This window comes from Gasterosteus aculeatus, chromosome 5, assembly GCF_964276395.1.
Source record: "Gasterosteus aculeatus chromosome 5, fGasAcu3.hap1.1, whole genome shotgun sequence".
NCBI lineage: Eukaryota > Metazoa > Chordata > Actinopteri > Perciformes > Gasterosteidae > Gasterosteus > Gasterosteus aculeatus.
In genome coordinates, this window is record NC_135692.1 from 1,372,854 (window position 1) to 1,400,746 (window position 27,893).

The window sequence follows — 27,893 nt, forward strand, 5'->3', positions numbered from 1 at the left end:
AGTATTTCGTATCACATTTTGGGCTGTCACAAAAAGGGAAGGGAATGTGAATACTTTCTGGATGCACTGTGAAGATGGCTTGTCATGAGCGTGTTCTTTAGAGTGGCAATGTGCTAGTCACACCACTAGAGGTTCAGAGACCCGCTCGTCACTGCTGGAAGCCTGGGATCTTATTAATAAATAGAATACATGAACAGAGGATCCGGCGTATCAGCATAAAGCAGCAGATCCTTCCTGATATAGAGTAGCGTGCACCACTCACCGATTCGTCGAGGGCAAAGCGCAGACAGCCGTGTTCGTACAGCACAAAGAATCTCCTCTGCCATTTCTGTCAGCAAAAAGAAGGTAAATTCACAAAAGCTCAGACGACTAAGCACCGGTGTTAAGCCTCACTTGCATCACTCCAGTAGGGGCTGTACTCAGTGACCACTAGACGGTAAAATATGGTTAAATTGGATAAATTGAGGTCTGAACGTCTAAGACTTTATTTCAACCGGCCAAACAGTGGATAAAACATCAAGGTGACAAATAAGATTCGTTGGTAATGTGTTCTGTTGCAACGTACGATTGTCATTAAGATTTTATTATAATAATGAACTGGTCGAGTAAATCAGGTGAAACAACTGCAAGTGGTTTAATTATATGAACGTTATTTGAAGCTTTGAGATTAGTTAAAAACACTATGAAGTTAGAGAACAACTTCAAACCGTTTAACCACCGTTATATGAAGCTCACATACGGCCACGGTCTAGTGCCTGTGATGCATTGTCTCATACCCGGGATCTCTGCGTAGGGTTTTCAAAGTCGGTTCCCTCGGGGGCCAAGCACAGCCAGCCACCATATATAGGTTTAGCCTGTAAAAGAAGAGATGGTCATTGTTAGCTGGAAGAGTGTGACTGCTAAAAAACTAACTTGTATTTTTATTTAACCTTCATTGAAAAAAAGTAAAATCCCACTGAGATTTAGTCCTGTCCAAAATGAGGTTTTCACCGAATGTTCAAATAAAAGACAAAACATACATGAAAACAGTAAAAAGTATCCAGAGACATTTTGCATTAATCATCCAGGCAACATTCCCACTGATCCATTAAATCCATGTCTCCATTGTGACAGGCCCACCATCCGTCCACAGCATGAACACGCGTGTGAACAACTACACTGCTGACTGCCCCCCCCCAAAGAAAGTCTTCATTTGGGAGGGGGCATCGTAAATGCTGCTGTCTGTCTGTCCGGACTGCACCCAGCGGTCCGTCCGTCCAGCTGCAACCCCCCATGTCGTCTTTACAGATAAACGGCTGTGCTGGAGACAGAAGTATAGATTTTGAACTGCGCTGCACCGTTTTTGGCGTTGCTACACAGCGGAGTAGTGTGGAGGAGAGGCAGCACAGACGTAGCGACCAGCAGGGTTCATTCTGCACACATCCTGTAGGGATCCTCATGCGTCGTTCTCCCTGAGGCTTCCTCCTTTTTCAGTATTTTTATAAATCAAAACACATCGTAGATAAATATTAAAGTCATATGAAGCAAATGATACAGAATTATATGTTTAGCAAAAATGCTCAACGAACCAAAATAAGTTTTATATTTTAGACCTTTCGCTTCTCCCACTTTATGCACCACTATCAGCTCCATGATATATATTGGCCTGGATGGTTTTCCAAAAGCAGCGGCTGCTTTGCCTTCACTTTGCTGTCCAACTCCCCCCCAGACAATCTCAACAGCCCCAAAGGCCGCCGCGCCTTTCTGCGTCTGCGTCGACGCACTGGTTTCACTTCCTGGTTGTAAAGTCTTGCGTGTGTTGCAGAGCGATTCTCCTCCAGAACAACAGGTGGAGTCACGTGTTTTGTTGAAGACGACCTGGAGAGTCACGTCTTTGTGTGTGGAAGTCATTGGTTGCTTTATTTATGTATCATAGACTTTATTGCCCCGTGCATCCACACTGCTGCTTTTCATCAAGGACACATTTGTCCCGTATTTTCCTCCACGACTTTGTTCCCTCGTTTGTGGAGATCTCCCTCCATGAATCAGAGGCCATCCGGCGTCCTCATAGTCCGCCAATGACGGCTTGTACAAGCGCTCATATTTAAAAGCTCTTCAGTCTGATCCGTTCTCTCGTAAACGTTCTTCCTTTTAATAACGGCCGTATTGTGCTGTGAAAACGGAGACGTGAGACTCTAAAGGACGTAGTCAGAGACCAATCACAGCCTGGTGCTGCAGGAGGCTGCAAGTAGACGCAAGTCTACAAAAATGGGTCGACGCACGCGAGGAGGTCTGAAAAGGTAATGGGTCCCAACCTCCTTCCCTCCCACTGCAGAGGCTTTATATAATAAAAAGCAAACACTTTCAGCATGCAGACACAATTAAGAGTACACAAAAGATGGTTATGCTTTTTGTCGTTTCCCAGCCTGCAGACACAGGACCTCCATCATCATTTTCTGCTGGACCACGACATCCACCGGTAGCGTATTTGTTACCTTTGTTTGCATGACAACGGTGATCACTTTATTTGATTTTTTTCCCCATTATGTCAATAGGTCACACTCCTGAAGACAGAGAGTGTGGCCGGTGCCGGGAAGCTCAGAGGGATCGGCGTGGAGGGCCCGGTGAGACAGCTGCCCCTCGTGGTACCACACGGCGTGTGGGCTGGGACGAGGAGCTGGATGACCAAGACGATTTGAAAATGTTTTTTGTGGCCTGATTTAGTTAAGTGTTTTACAATAAAAATGTATTCATTGAATATTTCTAATTGTAATAAATCACTCCCGGTGTTACGACAGTGTGTGTTTCTAATATTAAATCCCGTGCATCTGCTGGTGTTTGCAAGTGATTCACGTGAGAAGAGTTTAGCAAAACGTCCAACACTCAAATCGAAATGAAAGCTTTGATGGGTTTAATCTCATGCCTGTAGCAGCGCTCGGCTCATTCACCCGCGTTAGCGTCCTTTCACAGACTCCGGTGAAGAAAATGTTCACTCATGAATAAAACAGCATTTGGCTCGGTTGGATAAAACTGGCCGGGTGAGGAAACCCACAAACACAAGTAGCTCCGACCGCTGTGCGCTCAGCGCTAGGCTGTAAAATAAATTCAATTCTGCTGCCTGCCAAAGTGAAACATTAGTTGTTAAGATTTTAAATTCTGAATAACTTGTAAAGCTAATAAAAGATCATTTAAAATCGACTGAATACAAGAGCTCTTTTCACTGGATTATTAAATTAATCACAGTGAGGTCAGCCCCCGCCAGTATCCATACAATGAGAATATTCTCTGGAGCCATAACTTTACCTTGAGCCGGCGGCCGAAGGCCCGCGTTAAACCTTCCCGGCTGCCGCGGCGCGCCTTTCCGCTTGCAATAATAAATTAATAATAAGAAATTAATAATAATAATAATAATAAATTGCAATAATATCTCAATAAATGTTGGTGCAATCATTTCACAACAAAAATGTGATATTGTGAGCCCTACTCAGAAGGTTAAACGCTTTATGTGGCGTATCAAAATGCAGTTTCTTGGGCGTATCCCCATCTGATTCCAATACGGTAGACAGAAGAACACTTGGTGGTGTTCTGGTGCAAGTGAACTGCAGGCTTAGCGTTTGGATGACAGACTGGGGATGTTTTCAAAAGCCTACGGGCAACTACCACAACCCTGATTGCCCGGCCCGTAAGCCCTCTGGTTCCGGGGGTCATCCTCCGCCGGTAGAAAGGTGTGTGGGCCAGGTTGCAGGCAGATTAGGGGGAGTGATGTAAGCGTGAACCGTCTGCCCTGACAACACAGTCTCACATATGACGTGCTAATCCTGAAACAAGCATCCAGCAACACACACGTAGAGGAGAGAGCCGCCAGCATCGCCGGCAGGTGTTGAGTCACATGACGCAGGCAAAGACGTCTGTTCGCGTTAAGTCGTCCAAGGTGGGCGAGCATTTCACAATAAATAATCTAAAAAAGTGTGACCAATGCCATATATATGCAAAGTCAACGTAGAGACACGGGAGCACCAGGTAACGTCAGGAGCCTCTAGAAGCTCTGCTGCGGTTTACTCTCATCCAGCTGAACACGCTAGCGTTAGCTCGCTAATAACAGCAGTAAAGCAGTTAGCAAGACTAAAGACACGTTTTTATTCACTCGCCTATTTTGGACCATTTATTTTTCAATCTGTTGTCTTGTACGTTTTGTATATTTGTGTGTGTGTGTGTTGTACTTTGTAATTCATCTCATAGCACGTGGCTATTTTTAACTGTATTTAGCTAGTGTGTACATTTACTTTAGTGATGGTAATAATTTAATGAATAAGCTTCAAGTGAACATGGAGTGTTTCAGTGTAGAGAACAGGTTCTGGGGTCAAAACTATTTGTATTTTACTTTATAAATTATTATGTTCAAGGAGCAACATGTTTGGACTTTCTGAAGTATTTTTTCAATGTGAATTTGCAGTTCTGTTTGAGAATTTATCCAAATCATCGAAAAAAGAATCAATCGATTAATCAATTATCAAAATAATCGTTACGTTAAAATATTTTATTGCATTAATCTTGGCTACATTAAATCGCATAGATTAACGAGCTAATGATTTTTTAAATCTTCATACAATTACAATAAAAGGCAGGGCTCTAAAGATCACACGTAGCAATTTGAAAATAATCTAGATCAATCTCTGGGAGGAGTTTGAGCTTTACTCCATAAAACGATGAGAATAGGCTAAAAATGCAGATATTGAGTGATCAACTGCAGCGTACCCTGGTGTTTAATTATTTAAAAATGAGGGTATGTTTAGTAATGCAATGTCAACAAATGTCAAATTTGGTGAAGACAGACAAAGCGATTTGGAAATTACATCAAAAATCTTATGATGCAATTGAACCAATAATAATCTACAGAAGATTTTGTGAGGATTGCACTCAGCGTTTAAGAGTGGGGAAAAAAAAGTTTACCAATTTCAAAATGGCAGAAAATCCAAGTAGGCCCATTTAAATGCCGTGATTTACTTTTTGGTAGAGCATAACAAATAGCATGTGTGCCAAATGTCTAGGGGGCACTATAGAGACACTTTGAACCCAAATGTGAGACCCCAAAAATCCTGATATCCACAGAAACATTTTTGGGGATATATGGTAAAGCCCCCCAGAAAGCAAAGGAATTCCTAAAAATACAATAGGTTCCTCTACCACTAGTCCTGACGAGAACCTTAATAATAGGAAGTACAAAATAATATTGAATCGATTAAAAATATTTTATGTTTCAATGCTTGTTAAGTTAAAGTGTTAACGAACCCTAATTTCTGTAAGAAGAAATCTTCAAACAACCGAGTTTCTCACAAACCCCACATTTTCGAAATGACGTGAACACATCATGACAAAATCATAAATTTACCTTCGCCAAATACTCATTTTCACCGAACGGACCATGAACACGTCTTATTGATGATGATTGCCCGCAGGCGTGTGGATGTGAGTGTCAATGGTTGCTGAGGTGCACCCGGTCTCACGTCTGAAGCCGGCTGGAGCTCATGTCTGGGATCAATCACAGCCTCCACAACCGCCCCGCAGAAAGAAACATGTTTTTATGAAATATATTTATTTTGGAAAATGACCGGATTCTCTCTATTACATGCGCTTGTCCGCACACAATTCATCATATTTTGTAACATGAAACCGGTCCGTGAGTTACAGGATACAACAGACACGAAACTAAATGAATGATGTGAAAAGGGCAGAATTGAACTACTCTTCATCTTTATGACACACCAGTGGTTTCCACTCAGCGTTAAACACCGACAGGTGGAGATCAGCCGAGGCTTACACGACCAACCGCAGGCGCGTGGAGGTGAGTGAGCGCCGGACTTTCTCTAATGTCCCGTTAAGCACCTCCGCGTGCGTCACGCACAACCTCAACATGTTATGCGTTTCACAAAACGAGCGCTCCGTCGACGGGTCACCGACCCACACGCATTCTTTGGTTCGCACATTGTCGCCGCAAAAGCACTTCTTGCCATGCGCGTGAATGGCGATGGACACGCCACCCGGGCTTACCTGGGTCAGGTCCTGGTCCGTCAACAGGTGCAACTCTCGTGGTTTGAAGCAATTCTGGCATTTACTTTTGTTGAAGAAGTTCGCCTGGAATTTCCTGCAGGGGTTTTCCTTGGCGGCAGACATGCTGTTCGGCCGCTCGTGAAGCGCAGGTGACGCTGGTCTCGGCAGTGACGATAATCCGCCGCTCGGCTCCTACTCCGCCGCAGACAAAGCTCGCGCACTCGGGCGCATTTTCGGGTGTCCGTGGGCAGGGTTCAAATCAGACGGACCGTTGGTCCGTTTAGCTGTGTTAAATCGCCGCTTCCCAATGAATAATGCCGTGCCATGAAGACAGCCGTCGCATCACTCAGCCAGCGATGGGTGCGTTTCAGCCCGTGGCCTGCGACCACAAAGCGGAGTGCCGAGGGAGCGGGCTAATATCCTGTTAGCTCGCCAGCGGGATCCTCGCACCAATAACCAGGTGGCTCACGGCGCAAAAACAACACGGGTACATAGTTATCGCTTAGTTATCAGACTCCCATGTGAAGGACCCAAGCGCAAAGGAAAGGTGCAGCTCGACAGCGTGCTCTTCTCTCCCGGTCGCAGCGTTCAGCCCCGGCGGAGTTGGTCCGGTTCTCCGGTTAGCCCGGTGAGCTAACGCGCAAACGGGCTAGCAATGCAATTGTCCACCACGACTGGCGTCTTTAACATACGCCTTGGGAAAAAAGAGACTGTCCCTAAATGCAAAGTGCTCCAGCGCTTTGCTCCCATGTAGAAGCCGCATGCAGGGAAAGCACCTATTGGCCAGTCAAATAGGGCAGAACAGGTATTTAGGGCTCGTTTCCATAACTAGCCTGATTAGCAGCAGTAAGTGTATTTTTTCATTCCCAACGGAGCGAAGGTGGAGCGTCCGGAATTCCACTCCCGAGTCTCGCGATAACTGATCACTGTGGCCGAGTCTCGCGATGACTGATCACTGTGGCCGAGTCTCGCGATGACTGATGATAGTGGCCGAGTCTCGCGATAACTGATCACTGTGGCCGCACACAGAGCACAGCGAGAGCCCAGCTTGCGGGATCTTCGCCACATTACCTCTGTGGATCCTATGGAAGCCCATCTAGTATCATAATCATGACAACAACGAGATAGTATCTCATAATTATACTCAGTGGTGGAAATGGGCCTCCAAATAGAATCTCGAGATCTTAGATACATGTGAAGTAAAATAAGCAATGCGAGCTGGAATACTAAACTACTTGACGTAGACACTACACAGTATAATGTGGCTGCTTCAAGAAGAAGAAATGGTGCATTCAAAACAGTAAATCAACAAGTATTTAGAGCTAAATGTTTTTATGCCTGTTCAGCATACATGACTGCATGCTTTTTCATAATTATGGAGTTAATATGCAAGGTGTCCTCCAACTGTTCAAAGTATTTTATGTTTTGTAAAGCAAATTGAAACTCACTATGTTAACATAATCACACATTTTGAATGATAAGTCTTATTCCGCATTTCTATAACAAATAAATTAAGTCAGTTAAGTAGAATGTTGGCCAGCCGCTGGTGTGGTTTCCACCTCATCTGAGTGTGGGTCTGGGAGACAACCAGCGTAGCAGGAACTACCACAGAGGAGATACTGATGCGTTTGCCGAGTGTCTATATCTGTCTGTCTGTCACATCATCACACAAGCTTTCGTGCGTGTAAACGAGATGAAGGCTGAGTTAGATGGGAGGTGGGCGCTGCACGGTGTGGGAGGGAGCATCGCGTCGCCCCTCATGTACAGCATGTATTTATCTCCAACAATCACCCGTAACAAATTAGAATAAGTAGTGAGTCAAACGAACAGCAGTCTAAGTGTGTGTTATCTCACCTCGCAAAGGCTTTTAATCAAATGATTTCTGCATTCAATCCTTTTTGGGGGGTAAGAAAACGCACTTACTTGAACGGCAGCAAGTGCTCCTCAACACAAACGTGGCTCCCTATTTGAGTTACATTCAGGCTGGCAACGAGAGGACGGTTCTCAAATACCCAAGCCGATGCTATTATAAGCAGCAGGTTCCAGTGGACAGCAGTGGGACGCGCGGGCAGAGGAGCACAGCCGTGTTAATGGACGAGGGAAATAGAGGTTGAAATCCGGAGAAAATCAAGCCAGCGCGGCTGAAGGATTATCTTGCTGTCCGTACTGTAAGTATATTAACAATAACACAGATTACAGGTGCATCGGTTGATGTTCTTATATATATCTGCACTAACAATATTGAGTCAGCCCAATTATTGGGTCTCAGTAGTGATCATAAAGACAAGTCTCAATGTTGATTAGGACTTTTTTCATTGTATTTTATTAAGTAAAGCCAGGCGAGTGAGGTCATTATAAGTGTGAGCGTCTTCAGCCGCCGCGCCTTGAGTGTCCTGTGACAGGATCCTGGAGGAGACGCGGCGCGCGCACGACCAGAATATATTTAGCTGTTCTCCTCACTTTCACAGCAGCAAGCGATATGTTGTCACAGTCAATATAAATGCAGGTTCCTCTGTTACCTGTGATTATTTTAAAGTGCAGCCCACCGCGTCCTCTCGTCCGATTGCTTCTGACAGATGATTATTAACAGTTTGTGTTGAGATGCCATTTAAGATTTGTTTCGGTCTCCTGTTGATAATATAAATCATATAATTGGGCCAAGGCAGTTTGGATTGTTTGAGTGGTGTATTCAAACACACCAGGTCTTCTAAGGGGAAGGAATATTCTTTTGGAATGTTTTTTCCACCGCATATACATTCCATAACCAAGGAACTACATCTATTCCTACAATTAGTTGGTGGAGAGAAGAGTAACATAGAGAACATAAATGAACCCCCAGTAGAATATCCTCTTATCTTAAATGGCATCTCAATAACTGTCTCTGTCTCAGTGGGGTCCAATTCACAGCAATAACATGGCCAAGGACAAAGGTTCTGCTTTCAATTTACCAGGAGCATCTTTCTGTACCTACAACTAAGACCATCAAAACGGTCTTATTGAAAGTAAACTCAAACTAAATAGCCCACATACGCTTGCAAAATGCCAATGGCTGCCTGAGGATGTGCTGACCATGGAGCTCTGTGTAGGTGGGATGCACGGTGCCAGAACCATCTCATCCTGGACTAGTCCTAAATATGTCAAAGGATTTATGTAAATCATTTAAATCTCATATATTCCTAATGTATTTTAAGGAGATGTGTGTATGTACTTGTATCTGAGTGAGTATGTATGTATGTATACTTCGACAAGTTTGCTGTCGTGTGTATATGTAATATATATCTATATGTGTACAGTACCAGTCAAAAAGAGACATTTGTGTTCAAGCCTTTGACTGCTACTGTACTTTAATGCTGTTTTGTAAGTCAATGTACTTGCATATCCTCTAAATTAAAAAATTCAAATTAAAAATCGCATTGCAAAAGAAGTAGCTTTCCCAAAGTAAACTAATAAAGTGTGCAAAAAAATCTCCTCCTCCATGGCTGCGTGTCATAATCCCATCAATGCCAAAGAGAGGACGCGAGTGCAGGTTTTGTGCGCTCGGGTCATCGTGCTGTTCTGCACGTCCTGTTGGCTGTTGACGTGGGAGCAGAGAAGCCTCTTCTGTGACAGGTCCAGGTGTGTGTCCCGTCCCCCACAGGACATGGCCCTGCCCTCTGTGATGGTGTTGCCCCTGCTGGTGGTCGTGGCAGCGGGTTTATACTACATCTACAATGAAGCAATGCGGCTCATGTCCAAGTCCTTAGTGCGAAACAAAGTGGTGGTGATCACCGATGCCGTGTCCAGGTCAGGGACAGGTAAAGGCCGCTCGTGCTTGTTGGTACCTTACTTTTTGGCCGCGGTGATTTTGATTTCTGTCAGTTCAATGTTTCTTGTATTGTGACCGTAACTAAGGCCTACTGACTGAATTCACTATACGCTTTGAACTGCATGTTTGTGGTGATGGCTTCTTATGTGCACACATGAACACGTATTTCAACTTTTCCATCCTAAGGAATCAGAATGTTTTCATAGACATGACCGAGGTTTAACCATCATCAGTCAATACAAAGGTATGAATAATACAGGCAATCAAAGACAGAAGTCTTAAAGATATATAGAGCCTGATATGACAATCCTGTCCAGCGCCACTCTGGAAAGAGATTTTTTTATTGGAGTAACGTTTTCATGTTTTATTTTTATTAGACCACGTTGGGTTGAGACGGTGTAAATAGATGGGTAAACATAAATTATTTACATTGTTAAGTTGTATTTCTTCATGATTCTGTCTTTTTTCTAAGCACCTTTGTTTACTAAACAAAAGAAAATGTCGCCTTCCATGTAAAACACAGGGGAGGTCATTTAAAAATTCTCATTGTAACACAAAAATAGAAACTGCTTTTATATCTCACACACATTTGCTATGACGAGCAAAGAATGGTTTTAAAAGAAAAATCATTTGAAACAAGGTCAGGCATGTTGATCCATCCTGCTAGACGGAGGGAAACCCTGGAAAGACGGACAGTCTGAACATAAGTGAAATGAGTTTTATTTACTATAAACCCGGCCAAAAAATAAACCAAAACAGAACCGTAAAAAAGTTTACGTGTGCTATTTATTAGAAGAAAGCAGGGATTCTTTGCTGGTGGCCTCGGAATGCAGTTATGTGCCATAAACTCCCCGTTTTTAGTGTATATTTCAAACCTGAAAGTGTTATCTATATTTTTACAAGACGTATCCTTTCAATGCATTGAATGGTCTGCGCTTCTTTTCAGAGAGCTCCCATCTCTTCCATAAGGGCGGCGCCAGGCTGGTCCTGTGTGGGACCAGCTGGGACCAGCTTGAGTCGCTGTATAACGCCCTGACTGATGATGCTGACCCCAGAGATGTGAGGACACTTGAACATGCAAACTCAAGTAAACACTAGATCCTGTCTGTGTGAGGGCACACTGGACACATGGTCCCTCAAGTAGCCGCTAAGACTCATCTCAGAATACGGACGTGGTGGGTTTGCAGTCGTAGACAAGAATAGTCCTGTTGTTGCTTTGGCCATAATCCTCTCCGCTTCTCCCGCCTCACTACTTCCTCCTTTTGGTCACTACAATAGCGGGATATCCTGTCTGACAGCACACTGTCTGCTACAGAGGGCAGAGCCGAAGCGTCTATATGGGGGGAAAAAGTTATTATCTAATTAGCAAACATATGAACTTCTGGCCACAAAGGGGCTATTAAATCTGTAGTGTTCCTTCTTCTCCCTCTTGTAAGGAACATATTTTAAATAAAAAAAAACCAAATTATTGCAATATGTCATCACAAAGCTTTCAAAGGCTTGTTGACATGTTATTAGGCTACCAGATGTGTACCAATGGACTTCATCAGGGCTTGCCTTTGTACATCAATACACATTTGGCCTATGATCACAAAGTTTCCACAACCCATCCTGGAACACGCAGGCCCTTTTTTTCCAATCAACCACTAATGCGCGCTCCAGGAAATCACAGATTTACTTGTAGATTTTCCTACTGGCCGCATACTGGCAAAAGGAGATGACACATGTCATACTTTGAGTCCTCCTCCGAGCCAGTTGACCAAATCAGTCCCAAATGGTTAAAGGGCCTCATGTGGACGTGACATTTGGAGTCTCTCCTGATGAAGAAGCAAAGCAAAGCAAACTAATACAGTCTTGTGTCTCTGTAGACGTTTGCCCCGAAGCTGGTGATACTGGACTTCAGCAACATGGATAGCATGGAGGACGTGGTGGCGGAGGTAGTTGAGTGTTACGGCTGTGTGGATGTGTTGATCTTCAACAGCAGCATGAAACTTCGGTCCCCGGCACAAAGTGTTTCCCTGAATCTGGACAGAAACGTCATGGACGTTAACTACTTCGGCCCCAGCACCCTGGCCAAAGGTGGGCTATACAACCACTACCATTTCCCTCATGCCCATCGCTTTTATCTAAATACCAATATGTCCGTCAATGTGGCAGGTGTTCTTCCGGCAATGATCTCAAGACGATCAGGCCACATCGTTCTAATCAACAGCATCCAGGGGAGATTGGCTTTCCCATTCAGAAGTTCATGTGAGTCGCCAATAAAAGTATACGAGTTGTTTTCATTCCCAGTAATCAGAAAATAATGTACTTGCAATCTCTCCTCTAATGCTGGCTAGCCAGCAGACGAAGCGTACCCACGTGCAGCGTCCGAAACGTCATGGTCCTGTTTTTGTAGCAGGTGATTTATAGAGGTGCTGACGGGATGGTCGTTTTGGAGGAAGTGGTTTGTGATGCGTTTGAACTGTGTTGTGCTGTAACTGACAGGTGTTTATTTTGTTCTGTCCGCTCAATACACATCGATGAAACAACTCTCTGAACCGAGCATTAGACGTGCAGCGCAGCGGATGTCTTTCTCCGGCCCGGGTCCTGTGTAATGTGTGCAACGAGATTTCTTTACAACCGTGTCGCCTCTTCTGTGTGTGTGTGTGACAACACCTGAAGATGCTGCATCGAAGCATGCGGCGCAGGCCTTCTTTGACTGCCTCCGGGCCGAGGTGGAGCAGTATGGGATAGTTGTCAGCACCATCAGTCATACCTTCATCAACGCCAGCGATCCGCTGCCTGTGGATGGGCCGGCCCTTAAACCAAACCGACTTACTGCATGTGAGTAGAAGAACCAGTATGTAAGGGACTGACCGGTGGTAATAAAGAATCATCCCGTAGATCCTCCCGGTTCTAGGGAATAGATGGGCAACGTCAAACAGTTTTTGCAGTATGTAGACAAATAGGTAAATGTGTGTTTTCTTCCGCAGTTTTCACCAAGCAGTTGACACATGGTGTGCGTCCGTCAGTCCTGGCCAATGAGATCATGCAAACGGTGAACAGAAAGAGGAAGGAGGTCGTGCTGGCCCACCCTTTCCCAAGGATGGCCCTCTACTTCCGCTCCCTCCTCCCCTCCTTCCTCTTTGCTGTGCTGGCTGCTGGAGTTAAGGATTCTGTCCTGGATGAGTAAACACCGTTGGAGAAAAAGAGATGTTAAGATTATTTGGATTAGGTTGTTATGTAATCATATGTGCTTGGCACAAGTCTGGGTTACCAATTGGCAAAGCAGGCAACTGCTCCTTGAAGTAAATAAATAAAAAATTGTACACTATCAATCAGAATCAGAATTTTGTTGTGTTCAAAAATGAAGAAACTCCAGATGAAGAGATCATCTTGGATTTATAAGTATTATATAAAGAAATAGGCGTTGTGGAGAATCTGCCAGTTCCTCCAATCCACAGACCACTGGGTAGCTCCTACACATACATGCACAGATGTGAACAGCTGTGGGAGGCAGCGTCCACGACCCTGGGCCTGTGGCCTGTCCTGATGCGTTCAATGTAACTAGTTGTATTTACCTTATTAAGATCTGTTTACGGATTCATGAAATATGTGCTGCAGTGCTTCTTTAAGGTACTTTACTGATGACGTCATAGCCAATATTCGTCAGTCGAGGTTAATCAGAGCAACACAGTTTCTTGACCGTTGTGCCAAACACTGTTTCTTGTAACCAAGTTTGTTGACTAAATCTTTTGAAACGCAGTTGCTGTCTATGAAGATTCATTACGCGTGAATATTAGTGGAACTTGGACAGTAACTATCTCTTGAAAATTGGTGCACGCTGAAAGACATTGTTGGACATTGGCTTTCAAAGAAAAAAACAAAAACTGAAGCAAATGCAGTTATTGCAGTGCAATGGATGCTTCTGACCACGAGTGGGCGCCAAAGCCCACTGAAAGAGTTCTGGAAGACCGGATCAGTCGGCTTATCGCAGCTAGAAGAGGGAAACTATCTCAACTTTCAGTGATGATGAAAACTATTGAAAAACTGAATTGATGGCACAGATGTGAAGAAAGGGGATGCTTAATAAAGTGTTCAAGGCAAGGCAATTTTATTTGTATAGTACATTTCAACAACAAGCAATTCAGTGCTTCACATGAAACCATTAAAAACATCCAAAAGTAAGGAAAGGTGATTTAGAAACAGTTAAGAACATTGATTCAAATGTTGCTGTGTAGTTTGAGAATTTCTTTAAGAATTACGAAATGCAGAAACGGTCAATTAAAGGCAGCAACAAACAGTAAAGTCTTTAATCTGGATTTAAATGAGCTGAGTGACTTAACAGGCCTGCTGCTTTCTGGGACCTTGTTCCAGATATTCTCCATGTTTAGTTCTGACTCTGGGAACAGGAAGTAGACCAGTCCCAGACGAAGAGTTTGTGGCGGTTCATAAGGTATCAGCAGATCAGAAATGTACTTTGGGCCTAAACAAATAAGTGGTTATGGCGTTCCACCAAATTAGAAGCATCTAAGCTAGTTTGGCTTTGTTCGAGGGCTTCCAGTCAGGATTTTGAGTGCACAGAAACATTTGAACATTTGATTGGTATTAACGGAACTTTAATTTTTTTTTATCAGGCTGCTCTTGTAAATCTCTTAAGCCTCTCCAGCTGATTCAGAATGCTGCAGCACGTGTATTAACAAGAACTAAGAAAAAGGATCACATCACTCCTGTATTAACTTCTCTGCACTGGCTCCCTGTTAAATCAAGAATAGATTTTAAGGTACCTCTCCTCACCTACAAGACACTTGCTGGTGAGGCACCATCGTATCTTAAAGAGCTTATAACACCTTATTGCCCTACAAGGCAGCTGTGCTCCATAGATGCTGGTTACTTGTTGTTCCTGTGGTTTTAAAAAGTAGGCTGGGGGCCAGAGCCTTCAGTTATCAAGCTCCTCTTTATTGTTAAGCACATTTACTATTACCGTCATCATAAACCAACATTAGCCTCCCCGCAGGCTCCTGTGGATGGTGGTTCTATCTGATGGTGGTTCTATCTGATGGTGGTTCTATCGGATGGTGGTTCTATCTGATGGTGGTTCTATCGGATGGTGGTTCTATCTGATGGTGGTTCTATGTGATGGTGGTTCTATGTGATGGTGGTTCTATCGGATGGTGGTTCTATGTGATGGTGGTTCTATCTGATGGTGGTTCTATCTGACCGTGATTCTATCTGACGGTGGTTCTATGTGACGGTGGTTCTATCTGACGGTGATTCTATCTGACGGTGGTTCTATGTGACGGTGGTTCTATGTGACGGTGGTTCTATGTGACGGTGGTTCTATGTGACGGTGGTTCTATCTGACGGTGGTTCTATCTGATGGTGGTTCTATGTGATGGTGGTTCTATGTGATGGTGGTTCTATCTGATGGTGGTTCTATGTGACGGTGGTTCTATCTGATGGTGGTTCTATGTGATGGTGGTTCTATCTGATGGTGGTTCTATCTGATGGTGGTTCTATGTGATGGTGGTGGTCCCTGCAGTGGTCCTGCTGTGCGTCTGGTTTACTACTCAGTTACTTGAATCATTTCTGTCATATAGTCTCATATATTCTACATTGTTCATTCTGTCCTCATGACATCATTGTAGTCTGTCCATCAGGAGACGGATCCTCCTCTGACGTTCTCACTAAGGTTTCCTCCCTTTTTTTCCCATGGAACATTTTTTTGGGGGGAGTTTTTCCTGTGCCGATGTGAGGGTTTCGGGACAGAGGATGTCGTGTCGCATGTGTACAGACTGTGAAGCACTAAAGTATAGGCCAAAATTGTAATTTGCAATTTTGGGCTATACAAAATAAAATGTATTTAATTGAATTGAATTGAAATCATAGGAAAAGGGGCAGAAGACCGGAAGCTAAAATAAGGAGACAGGGAGGACATTTGATGGGCATTGTTAAGTTTCAAATCACAGCAGAGCTATTATTAAGAGAGTGTCAGAACCATGGGCTCAGTAAGCGGATTAAAGGATACTGAAAAAAAAATCTTGTTTGGTTAGGGAAATGGAAAGAGAGGGGGTGAGAGAGTTTCATATTTTGGATTCATTGTATAATATACAGATATAAAAACATGAAGAACGCAGTTACTGGGTCCTGAATTCATTCATTCCCCCCACTACTATAAGGAACAAATCACGTCCCCTACACTTATATTCATAATAATGTCCTGTTTTATTGTAGTAATTGTAGCCTGAGGACCGAACCACCGAGCAGATGATCATCTCCAATAAATGCAGAATTTGCTCAAATATGGGTCAAGTATGTCAAAGGACTAATATGATCTTGGAAAATTTACAAACACATCCTTGTAGTTCTCTCCATGACAGCAATGTCAAAGATTGCAATCGCAGGACGAGCACGACTCGGGAAAAGATTTCAAAGCCCAGATGGGTTTCATACTTCAGGCATGTTGAAAGAAAGGAAAGGTTCGGTACACAGAAACAGAACATTGCAGGCTTTGATCAAACACTAACAGGACAAGTGCTGTGAACACAAAAGGTACGACACTACAGCAGCGAGCCGCCAGGGGGGAGGAGTCAACGAGACACAGGTGGACACAGGTGGACACAGGTGGACACAATCAGGGAAGCAGCCGAAAAGACATGAGGGCAGGAAGTCAAGACGCCTGAAACGAGAGGGGGACATGGGGATTGTTAAAGTAAAGATGAATAAGTGCTTTATTTCAAGCACTAACAAGCAGCTTTTTAAAAAAGGTGTACAGATTCAGACTGTGTTGTCATTGCACTGAATACAGTTACTGAGGCAACGAAATGCAGTCCAGCATCTGACCAGAGGGGCAAAAAAGCAATACATTAAAAAAAGAAGTGCAATGCAGATATAATATACAGGGGATTAAAGGTTAAAGGTGCAAATCTATATCTAGACATTAAGGTGCACGCGAGATTGGGGGTGGGGGGTGCGGGTGAGGTTGGCGGTGATGGAGAGGGGGTAGTTGGGGCAGAGTTGACCGGATGGAATTATTCCCAGAGTGCTTTATTACGTCTTTGTATTTAATCCTTTTCAGAGGGCATCTCTGTTCAAACCCTGGATAACAGATTTATCTGGGATAACATTACAAAGTCATTACAAAGTCTCTCTCCTGTCAGAGACCGAGGGGAGCAGTAATCTGTCTCTTTTTACAACCGGGATATTAAACAATGCTAACAGATGTGTGTAGAAGTCTTCTGAAATGAGGACAGGCTCTCCAGTAGGTCTAATCTGTCTCGCTGTCCGTCATGCAAACGCACACACACACACACACACACACACACACACACACAGATAAGTGCATCTATGTGTGTGTTGCACATGGGTTTCTGTGATATGTTTTAATGACAGAAGACTGCAGGAAACCGACGCCTCTCCTTGTAAAAGCCCACACAATAAGTTGTCCATGTTTCAGCAGACTGCACACGGGTCAATACCAAAAACACATCGAGGACGGGAGAGATGATCTTTGCGATTACAATTCCTTACTATTCAATTATGAGCCATAGAGAAGCACTTCTGTGGATAGAGAGAGGAATACAACTGCAGGCTCGTTCCGAACAAACTGTAAATTGGTCCGTCCTTCCTCCCAAAAGGCCTTCATCCCTCCAATTGTGGTAATCTTTTGATTTAAAAGGGATTAGAGGGTGTGGTTCAGCTGATTAACCCAACTCTGGTGCACTGGAGACGTAACCAAGCTGAGGGAGTTGACACCAGCAGCAGGGCATTAGGGTAGATTAGGGTCGGCCCGTCTAATTTCCACACCCAGGGAAATGCTCTGTAAAGCGGTTGTGATTCTCTTGGAAAAGTTGATGCACAGGATCACGGGATTCTACTGTCAAACACTTCTGTCATGCCTCAGAATGCTTTACAATCTGCGCCTGTGGGACACATGAGTGCAATAAATGTCACGTGTACACAATGAGTATAAGCATCAGAAACTAGATATGCACATTTGTAGTATACACGATTAAAGGAACCCATTGGCTATTGGTGTATTGATGGATTGTTGCAGGTTTACTGGTTATTTTTAAACCACTGAAAATGCTTTTTATCTCACTTTAATTCAATACACTTTATTTTGGATATTCCAAAATAAAAATTTGCTTCAGAATGCTTTGAAATCAGTACATGTTGGACATGCGGTGCCATAAATGTCATGTGTACACAATCAGAGTTACGGATCAATACCATTTGTGCCAAGTATCAAGGATTTGTTCTTGTCGGGTGACGCAAACAATAACCCTAAATAGACAAACATGTGAAAAAAAGCAAGAACAGTCTTCAAATTGTAATTAATTAATTAAATCCATCCATCCATTGTCAAACCGCTTATCCTGCACACAGGGTCGCGGGGGGGCTGGAGTCCATCCCAGCCAACTTCGGGCGAGAGACAGGGTACATCCTGGACTACACAGAGACACACAACCATTCACACTCACATTCATCTACGGGCAATTTAGAGTCCCCAATTAACCCAGGACCTTGTTGCTGTGAGGCGACAGTGCTAACCACCACGCCGCCGTGCCGCCCTAATTAATTAAATGCATTATTCAAAGTGTCCGGTGTATTAAATAATATTAAATAAATGAATAATAAATTAAGAGCAGAGAGGAGGTGCAACAATTGTTCTTGGACTGCAGGATGAGGGAGGCGGAGTCAGTAGGGCTTTATTAATGAGTTTATTAATGAGCACTGACAGGAAGAAGCTGTTTTTGTGGCCCAGATGAAAGGGGCTCACTGTCTATGTCCAGGGTGAGAGGGATCAGCTACGGTTTATTGGATTTTATTGTGTTTGTTTGTGTGCAGTTCATAAAGCAGTTGGAGTTTTTAAATGACGCTTTAGACTGTTGGCACTTTACAACCATTACTTTTTTAATTGGCTTAACTGACTCATTACCAGCATTAGCAGTGTCAAGTGGTACTACCTAAATTGTCACTGTATTTGCAATGAAATTACAGATATTTAAACAAAATATACAATGTACCTTTAGATGTATCATATTGACAATCTTTATATTATATTTAATATATTCTGTTTTGATTTAACCTTGTTTGCAATTTATTTTTTTTACTATTTAATACATTTCTACCAATTAACTGAGCCAGATGAAATCATCAAATCATTACAGTTTGCTTATTTTTAAAATGTGTTTACTATTGAGAAAGCGACGGACAGGCTGACTAACTGAATGAGCCTGCAGTAAATCACATTCAGTTCTTACACACTTACCATAATGCCTTTCCCACGTCCGTAAAACAAGGGGGCAGGCTTCCCCCATTCCAAAAACACAACATTCAATATAATGCCCACTTCTATTGACAGGATGCTATGCTATGCTATCTAAAGATCGGATATTTATGTCTCTATTACAACAGACAAAAAACACAGTCTTCTGTCATGTTGTTGACATGGATGGTGATGCCTTTAGTTTATTGCAGGACTGTTTGCACGGCACGGGTCACATCTGCTGTGGGATGATGACAAGGGGAAAGCCAAATGGAACATGAGGTAAGTACTTGTGTACGTGAGTGAATGCGTGTGTGCACGTAAGTGCGCGCGCTCATGCACATGCGGATGAACGGTAGGACTAATGAGTCTCCTGTGAGCTATTATCTGTACTTTAGCTCAGCACTCTGCCATGATAAAAGCCAACATCCCAGTCCCTAACAGGAGTCCACACCACAACACACCTCTGCCAACTCCAGCCATAACGCACCCACTATGAAGTGCAAACCTCGTCTTGGTTCTTTAATAACATGTGTCACTGGATTCATTTTTTTGGTGGAAATCTTAAATGGGCTTGGAATCACTACGGTGTTTGTATGATTCTCAGATTGTGAGCCATTTCTGTATGAAGTGGGTTCACACAGACTTTTCAGTAGACTATGCGCACCGGCACTACAGTCTAATTCTGTCTGACTGCTAAGCTAATTATGAGATTGGTTTTAGGGTGCAGAGCGTCTGCTTAGAGTGTTGTGAACTACGTCCAAGACGACCAAGATCCAACCCTTGATCCACAAACCAAAGCGTTTCTATGTGTCTCTACGACTTGCCTACCTATCGTATCGCATCCACATGTACACAATGTGGCTCAAAGCTTTGTAAGATACAACACAATGTGTAACAAGATGTACATTAAAATAGAAATAAATGATCACACTCACTGTGTGTGTGAGAGAGAGACAGAGAGAGAGAGAGTGTAATCCCTTGGAGTGGATGAAGATAATTCCAGGGTGGATATGGCTTTATAGAGTTGGATGTCATGCGTTAAACACCGACTGGAGCTCAGCGGAGCGCGATGGACGCGAGCTAGGTCGATGGTAGAATGGCCCTTTATCCCACATGGGTCTCTGAGGGATGGCAACGTTCCACCAGCAGCATCAGCAGCAGTTGCGCGCGGAGCTGCGGCAGCTCCTCCATCGGCTCACAGTCGCGTCCTCTCTGAGCCTCCTGTGCTTCTCCTTGGTTTACCTGCTCGCCGGATGCGGCGAGTCACAGCTGGCAGAAAACACTGACATCAAGGCGCCCGCGCGCGAGTTTCTGGGGTCGGGGTCAGGATGGCCGCACGAGAGGAACGGGACAAGCCTTGTCGAGGACGCTGCCAGTCCCGGGCTGGAGGCGAACAGCTCAGGGAGGGACCTGACCGCCACCAGAAGGCTGCCGCAGGCTCTGATCATCGGGGTTAAAAAGGGAGGCACCCGGGCTCTACTGGAGTTTCTGCGGCTCCACCCGGACATCCGAGCCGTGGGTTCGGAGCCGCACTTCTTCGACCGGCATTACGCACGGGGGCTGGACTGGTACAGGTAAGCACACCACGCCTGTTCAATATGAACATCCCAGAGACGTCCACGTCCATTTGTTTTCCATCCATTAAAATGTATATTTTAAAGCAACGCTTAAAATCTCACTGACTTTTTTCTGATTGTCACTTCATTTGGTTCCTGCTCTCTGTGTGTTGGATGAATGTTTAAACTTACTTACCCAGACATATTCACCAAGTTACAGGTGACAGTCAACGGGATACAACCATCTGTTGGGGGGATTCTCACAATAACAGTAATCATCTCTGCGGGGGTCGAGCCAGATGTTAATGGGATCATGTGACTTTATTCTGAGGCAATTCTACCTGGAAGGTCTCTAAATACATGTGATGCATCCACGATTGAGATACAAGGAGATCGAATTCAAGTTGCTCATTACCCCTCCAGTTTAACTTAAAGGGGAAAATGCACAACGCTAAATTAAAAAGGAATGGGCGGACTGTTATGCTACGGTTTAATGTAACAGAAATTAACCAGATCCATAAACTGCACATGGAGCAAAAAAAACCAAACAGAGCGCACGTGTCTGTTCAACAGCCGCATGCATGCAAAGCAGTTTTTTGTGCGAGCCGGCAGCATTGCACCGAAACATGAAACTGAAAGGGAGAAAAATAAGTCTGGAGGAAGGTGCCTCAAAACATTTAAAAATAAGACTTATTTGGGAAACCAGTGGTTTCCACATGTGGTTCTGTGGCGGGTCTGACCGCAGCTCCGGGGCAACGTTCCCCCAGTCCATATGTGAAACTCAAATATGGTGTGAAGATACAAGAAAACAGAGCAAAAAAGAGTTTGACCAGCAAAAACCAATTGTGTATGGATTAACTGTAAGCCGTGCAGTGTATTTTAAGGAAGCAAAGTAGTTAATGCATCATAGACAAAAGTTGAAGCAAGAATTTGTCTTTAATAGGGATTACAAATGGGTGGGTTTACTGACATTCTGCATCTCAAGCTGAGAACCAAAAAGAAAAGGAAAAGGGAACGGGGGATAGGGCTGCACAAAAGAACCACACGTCAGTAAATGTCCTTGCAAACAATATAAAAGGTTACGTCAACGTATGGAGGAAGCTGTTCAACCTGAAACACTGTCCCCTACTTAAAAGATCTGCTATCTTTCTACGTGCATCTGTTAGTCTACCAGCTGGTAGCAATTCTAGCAGTATGGCAAGGAGTGGAAGGGGTAGAATAACGGTATAAAGCTTTGAGGGGGTTGGAGCGGAGTGTTAACAGCACTCCAATGCATAAGATGGTTGATCCAGAGGGTCATATGTAAATCGTTCTGTTAGCTCCAGTTGTAAATAGTCAATAGAGGCCTACCCAAAAGCACTAGTGGTCATGCATCCCAATGTTTAAACACACTGTACTAAAGAGACTCGTTGAGTTATATACTTAGCTAGAGTTCCTTTCTATACCACATGGCCATTATATAACACTCATTCAACAGAACAGGTTCATTAATTTACTAAATTAAGCTCACATCCTGAACGAATCTTTTTTAGAGTCATTCGTTCATGTCGGTCATGTGTGAACGGATCATTCTTCAAGTCATTTGTTGACGGGGGGGGGGGGGTGAACGAACTCTCGAGTCCTTGTGAGGATTTGTTCAAAATGAACGAATCGTTCATGAACGACACATCACTAATCTGTGGCTGTTTTACAGTCAGAGAAGTCAGCGTGGATATTGAAATTGAAAAAATGGATGGAGGGTGAGAAGGAGCAGAGCACCAGACATAGTAGTTTGGTTTAGTGCAGGGGTGGGCAAACTTTTTTTTTTCAACAGAATCGACGAGTGTACTCGGAGAACCTACGGCAGAATTCTTAATGCAGGTCCCCAAGTGATTTGCTGTATTTTTTTGTTTCGTAGTGCCGTTTCACATTCAGCTCATTCATGTGTGAAAATATGTCCACAGCAAATGCAAAGTCTCTAAGCCCCTTAGCTCAGGGAATTCTTCAGATTTTAGTAACCCTTTCCCCAAACTTAACCAGCGGACACAAAAGTGGTACAGCAAGTCCTGGTGATCGGCATCAGTTTCCTCCAGGAACGTAATAAACTGACAGTGCTGAAGTTCCCTTGCTCTTATGAAGTTCACACGTTTTACAACTGGATTCACGACATGATTAAGCTGCAATACAGACTTCTGTTGGATGATGCAGTGAAGGAAAATAAGATCCTGGTCAGGGTTTTCCTCTTTCACTTTTCAGCAGCACAACATTTTTTCCAGATTTTTCCACATTGACAAGTTTACTCCACGGTAACTTCATTCTTTTGACGACAGCAGACACCTGGTCCTCTCCCTGCGTTGTTCCTTTCAGGGACTCCATAGTCAAAAAATCTTCTGTTACCACAAAACTGTCGTCAATGCCTCGGATAAAAATGAGGAGCTGAGCAGTGTCTTTAACGTCCGAACTTTCATCCAGTGCTAGTGAGTATAACTCAAAGGAATCTGACTTTTTGTATGATTGGCTGACAATATTTTCATCAATTCCACACGGCGAGTAAAAGTCCTGCGGGATAAACTGACTTTTACTTTTGTTCTCCCGACGCATCATGTTGGCTGTCCTGTTCCTGCGTGGAATGGATGCTAGCGTAGTCAGCATGCTTCGTAGCAAAGTGACGACTGATGTTGTACTCCTAGAAAACAGTTTCCCCCAGCTAACCATCAACAAACTTAGGGTGTCAGGCTAACAAACGTGATGTTCCCAATGCTGTTTGTGTCAGGGAGTTGCGTGGGTAAAAAGGCAGGGAAGGTAGGACTCAAACGCAGCGTTTCTTGGGAAACAAAAAACTCCAAAAAGGCACGAACGAGGTCAGGGAACAGGAAACAGAAACATGGGCTTCTGACGAGTAACAGCTAACAATGACGCGACAAGTGACAACAGACACACGTGGCTTAAATACACAAGGAGGTGCAGGTGATTGGAAACAGCTGGAAACAATCATGACATGACAGACAATCACAGGGGACGACAGGACAAGGCAGGAAGTGACGTGACCCAGGGAGAACAGAGGCAGGAAACTACAAAATAAAACCAGACATGGACCCAAACCGTGACAGTTTGTCTGCTGCATAGCAACCGCCACACGTACAGGACTATTTTCTCTAAGCTACTGCAATACACAAACGGCTACAATACACAACTGGTGGCTATACCTATTTTGTGCTGTAAGGCAGTTATTTACTTACTGTTTATAATGTCTCTGGCAGCCGTATTATAAAAGCAATAAGGTACTCAAGGCTGCGCGTCGGGCGTAACACCCACGAATTGTAACATTATTGACCATAAAGTACAGCCTCTCGTACCTTACTGCTTTAATATGGATGAGACTCAAGAAACAAGGTTCAGCATCTAACCACCACCATCATGGTATGAATCTTCTGATTAAACTCTCATTCACCACGTGAAGTGTGAACTTTATTCCACAAGATACTTTAAAGCTCTATTATATATGAGGATGTTCGTCATTTCCTCCCAAAAATCTAGTTACACTGTTTAATTTTTCTATGGAGTAGCCCGCCCATTAGTTTTTCTCAAAACAAAATGTTCCAGTGTTTCCTCTACCAATATATTGGGGAGTGTATTCTATATACAGGGCTTTATTTTATTAAAATCTTTCTATATTTTTTTATCTTAAATACTTTTTTCCTTTACTTTCAGAAGTATGATGCCCAAAGCCCTGGAGGGTCAGATTGTTATGGAGAAGACGCCTCGTTACTTTGTTACTTATGAAACGCCAGCACGAGTCCATGCCATGTCACAGGATGTAAAGCTGATTGTGGTCGTCCGTGATCCCGTGTCCAGAGCCATATCTGACTACACACAGATCATCTCCAAGACCCCCGACATCCCTCCCTTTGAGAGCTTGGCCTTCAAGAACTGCACCACAGGTATGGTGTTTAGATCAGTACAACACACATCATGAAAAAAGACAAACTTTGTTGTTGAGTCATAACATTGGGCTGGTACATTTTGTCTGTCAACTCAAACTCCAGTTTTGCATCTCTAGTTGCTATTTTGACTGTAAAAAAGACACATGGATGAATTCCACTGACTACACCATAATCTCCAAACAGCTCTAATAAACCTATGAGCAAAAGTAGTGGGAGCGGTTAGGCCACATACAGAATCTGTCAATGAGGGAAAAAGGGTAAATGTGCTTTTCCTTGGAAAAATGATGTTTAAATATATAACCACAGCAGATTATTTTTACATTTTAAAGGGTATCTGACGGGAAATGTTAACTCTTTTCATATTATACTACGGTGGTTCCCGAATTGAGGGTTTGCAGTCATGAAAAACAAGAAAAAAAGTTCAAAAACGAAGAAATTTCCTTGACAAAATGTAGTAAAACTGTTGGAGAAAAAGTGGAAAAGTAAATTGATTGTCACGGTTTGGGTTCATGTCTGGCTTTATTTCGTAGTTTCTTGCCTCTGTTCTCCCTGGGTCATGTCACTTCCAGCCTTGTCCTGTCATCCCCTGTGATTGTCTGTCATTTCATGATTGTTTCCAGCTGTTTCCAATCACCTGCACCTCCCTAGCGTATTTAAGCCATGTGTGTCTGTTGTCACTTGTCGCGTCATTGTTAGTTGTCAGAAGCCCAAGCTCAAGCTCAAGCTCAAGCTCAAGCTCAAGCTCAAGCTCAAGTGTCATGTCTGCGAAGAACCACAAACCTTGGTTTATCTCTTTCTTGTCTCTAGGTCAGATCGACACTCTGTGGAGCCCACTCTGGATCGGCTTGTACGCCCAGCACCTGGAGCGCTGGCTGTCCTGGTTTCCTAAGACTCAAATCCATCTCGTCAGCGGGGAAAGGCTCATCTCTGACCCAGCAGGAGAACTGGGACAGGTCCAGGACTTTCTGGGTCTCGAGAAGATTGTCACAGACAAACACTTCTACTTCAATAAAACGAAAGGCTTCCCCTGCCTGAAGAAGCCAGAGGGCAGCAGTAAACCTCACTGCCTGGGGAAAACAAAGGGGAGGACTCATGCCTCCATTGACCCCGAGGCAATGCAGAGACTGAGGGTTTTCTATAAGCCGCACAACCAGCGATTCTATCAGATGGTGGGCAAAGACTTTGGATGGCAGTGATTCTCTAATTTTGCCGATTACGGAACTTGGTTATGAAGTCCAAATGAGTCAGTTAACCACTTCCAGCAGTGGAAATTTCAGGAATTTAGAAAAAAAAGTAGTAGCAGCAGTATCAATACCAGTGGTCCCCAAACTAATGCCCACCTCCACATTTGGCCCGGCCCACTGAACAATACCAGAGACTCATTAGGATTTTTTTTCAGTCTGTCCACGCAAATCCTAGACTAGCCCCTGTCAAATAGAACGGAATAATGGAGAAAAGGTTAGGTAAGAGAACAATTTATTCAGAATGCAGGGTATTTAACCTGCAGTGGTCAAACGATTATTTTTTTTGTTCGATGCAAAGAAAAGACTGTTTGTCTCATGTGTCAAGAGGCGGTGGTGGTATTCAAATACAATCTGCGCCGACACTATGAATCCTGTCAAAAAGACGGTGATAACCAGAGAGGGTTATTTGGTTATTTTTTATTTCATTAATAGTGTTATTTACTTACTAACTTTTTTTCTGTGAAGATCCCGGAAAGGGTTATTAATATTTGGTTATGTGTGGCTTTCTGGAAAACAAATGTTTACATTTAGGCACCCCTGCGATTGTTACAAACAAAAAGTTATGTAGGACCCCTGATCAATACAATCACCTATATCCATTCATTAACCATTAATATGGTTCAATGGTTTGAAAGACAGCAGGGTCATTTTATTTATCATCGATGTTCAGCAAAATATGGACTTTAATGGTATCTCATTTGGTAGTCTACTTATTCCTCTGCCATGTGGTTTGATAACTGTGAAAAGTCACGAGTCAGTAGTTGCAATATGTTACAGCTGGATGCTGAATACACAGTTGAACTCAGTGTCTCCAGTTGGCAGTTTAATCCTGATACTCTAGTTAAGTCGTTCTCAACTGGTGGGTCCCGTTTTAAGTGAGTCGCTGGTCTGGGATGCGGGTCTGGGCATGCACGATTCATTTACAGTCTGGACGGGGCGGGGGGGTGGGGGGGGGGGTGTTGTTTGCTCTAACTGTAGCTGAGGAGGACTGCTGTGCTACGTGCATGTTTTGAGAGGGCGGGGAGGAGGGGGGCTCATGGCAGCATGCGCTGCTTGTCGAGAAAGTGAGAAGTTGTGATGGTGGGTCCCGCAGCTAGATCAGTTGAGAACCACTGCTCTAGTTAGTAGGCTGTATTTGCACAATAAACCCAGAATGGACCTCTACTTTCCCATACAAAAAACATTGTATTTCTACCTGTTGGTTCTTAACTCTCACTGCATAAGAATGTATGGGTAATTAATATATACGCATTAAGCACTGTCCCCAAAAAATAGAAGACAAATTTTTTGTGTCGAGAAGAAGCGTACGAGAGACAATTCATATGAGCTTAGATATATTGCATTGTTTAATAATGAATGGATAAATGGATGTAGGTGAAATGGTGTGGATCACTTGCGTCCTAACCTATTCGAAATGTATTTGCAAACGTTTCCCCAGAGTGAAGTAAGCAGCCTAATGGAAAACCAAAACAAGACCACGTCAAATCAGAGGTTTCGGGCTTGTTACTGTGTTACTGTAAGAAGTCCTTGGGGTACAGGGTTGCCGGGTTTCAGTTTGCATGCATTTGCACTAGTTTATAAGAATACAAAATTAAAAGATTTGAGAAAATGATTCAGTTCACACATGTTTTCTTCTTGTCATTGTTTGCCGATAAATAGTATTATAAGTTCATAAAGAGCATTGTTTGTGTAGGCGAGTGAAATTGAATGACACCGCATACAACACTATATTTATGGGTCTTTATTTTTCGACTACTCTTTGGAGAGAGCAGTGTTAAAGAAATTTGGAGATGTAAAATGTTACATCAACGGACCAACCAAAACAACATGGGCACATTTAGCACCAAAGAATACATTTTCTGACTTATCCATACACAGTTTAATGTACAGAAATGTATTTACTTACGGAAAAAATTCTACCCATGCACAGGTCAATCACGTGAAAAGAAAAAAACTTAACTGCTCCCCTCTTCACATTACACTAGCTGTACAGTGCCCTCTAGTGGCTTTAGTGGTGAACATAATTTTCCCACTGGGAAACATTTGGTTTTATGTTCAATGTGTGCAAAGACAACATGAGTG

At 43.5% G+C, this 27,893-nt stretch overlaps 3 protein-coding genes across 12 annotated transcripts in view; 2 read left to right on the forward strand and 1 right to left on the reverse strand.

Annotated features, from left to right (window-relative positions):
- Positions 1-6,944, reverse strand: part of mprip (myosin phosphatase Rho interacting protein) — a 31,449-nt gene extending 24,505 nt beyond the window's left edge. For 5 of the 6 annotated variants that reach the window (XM_078103000.1, XM_040176496.2, XM_040176497.2 and 2 more), the window contains exons 1-3: positions 6,028-6,943; positions 777-854; positions 263-328 (exon numbers count right to left, since the gene is read on the reverse strand). In XM_078103000.1, coding sequence (XP_077959126.1) covers positions 263-328; positions 777-854; positions 6,028-6,150 — 267 coding nt within the window. In that variant the 5' untranslated portion in view covers positions 6,151-6,943. Of the gene's footprint in view, positions 1-262; positions 329-776; positions 855-6,027 lie in introns of all 6 variants that reach the window. The other variant, XM_040176498.2, reaches the window with a different exon arrangement.
- A 25-nt stretch (positions 6,945-6,969) lies between these two features.
- Positions 6,970-13,152, forward strand: dhrs7cb (dehydrogenase/reductase (SDR family) member 7Cb). Of its 4 annotated transcripts, none has more exons than XM_040176505.2 (7): positions 6,970-8,195; positions 9,665-9,821; positions 10,779-10,891; positions 11,701-11,911; positions 11,990-12,082; positions 12,497-12,658; positions 12,808-13,152. In XM_040176505.2, exons 2-7 carry the CDS (start codon positions 9,668-9,670, stop codon positions 13,005-13,007), a joined length of 933 nt encoding a protein of 310 aa, XP_040032439.1. In that variant the 5' UTR covers positions 6,970-8,195; positions 9,665-9,667; the 3' UTR covers positions 13,008-13,152. The 4 variants fall into 4 exon arrangements, with proteins under 4 accessions (XP_040032439.1, XP_040032441.1, XP_040032442.1 ...); XM_040176507.2 differs by having other exon boundaries at positions 7,595-8,195; positions 9,637-9,821; XM_040176508.2 differs by having other exon boundaries at positions 7,817-8,195; positions 9,643-9,821.
- A 5,794-nt stretch (positions 13,153-18,946) lies between these two features.
- hs3st3l (heparan sulfate (glucosamine) 3-O-sulfotransferase 3-like) lies at positions 18,947-27,432 on the forward strand. Of its 2 annotated transcripts, none has more exons than XM_078103003.1 (3): positions 18,947-20,662; positions 24,335-24,569; positions 25,380-27,432. In XM_078103003.1, exons 1-3 carry the CDS (start codon positions 20,217-20,219, stop codon positions 25,761-25,763), a joined length of 1,065 nt encoding a protein of 354 aa, XP_077959129.1. In that variant the 5' UTR covers positions 18,947-20,216; the 3' UTR covers positions 25,764-27,432. The 2 variants fall into 2 exon arrangements, with proteins under 2 accessions (XP_077959129.1, XP_040033326.1); XM_040177392.2 differs by having other exon boundaries at positions 18,966-20,662; positions 24,335-24,564; positions 25,375-27,432.
- The last annotated feature ends 461 nt before the right edge of the window (positions 27,433-27,893 follow it).

What these genes read in the sequence shown, in the direction of transcription:
- dhrs7cb (XM_040176505.2), top strand. Translation starts at nt 9,668, where the DNA reads ATGGCCCTGCCCTCTGTGATGGTGTTGCCCCTGCTGGTGGTCGTGGCA. An exon ending in CGTGTCCAGGTCAGGGACAG is followed by an intron (nt 9,822 to 10,778) that starts GTAAAGGCCGCT and finishes GCTTCTTTTCAG; the next exon opens with AGAGCTCCCATCTCTTCCAT. An exon ending in TTTCCCATTCAGAAGTTCAT is followed by an intron (nt 12,083 to 12,496) that starts GTGAGTCGCCAA and finishes CAACACCTGAAG; the next exon opens with ATGCTGCATCGAAGCATGCG.
- hs3st3l (XM_078103003.1), top strand. Translation starts at nt 20,217, where the DNA reads ATGGCAACGTTCCACCAGCAGCATCAGCAGCAGTTGCGCGCGGAGCTG. An exon ending in CGGGGGCTGGACTGGTACAG is followed by an intron (nt 20,663 to 24,334) that starts GTAAGCACACCA and finishes CTTTACTTTCAG; the next exon opens with AAGTATGATGCCCAAAGCCC. An exon ending in AGAACTGCACCACAGGTATG is followed by an intron (nt 24,570 to 25,379) that starts GTGTTTAGATCA and finishes TCTCTAGGTCAG; the next exon opens with ATCGACACTCTGTGGAGCCC.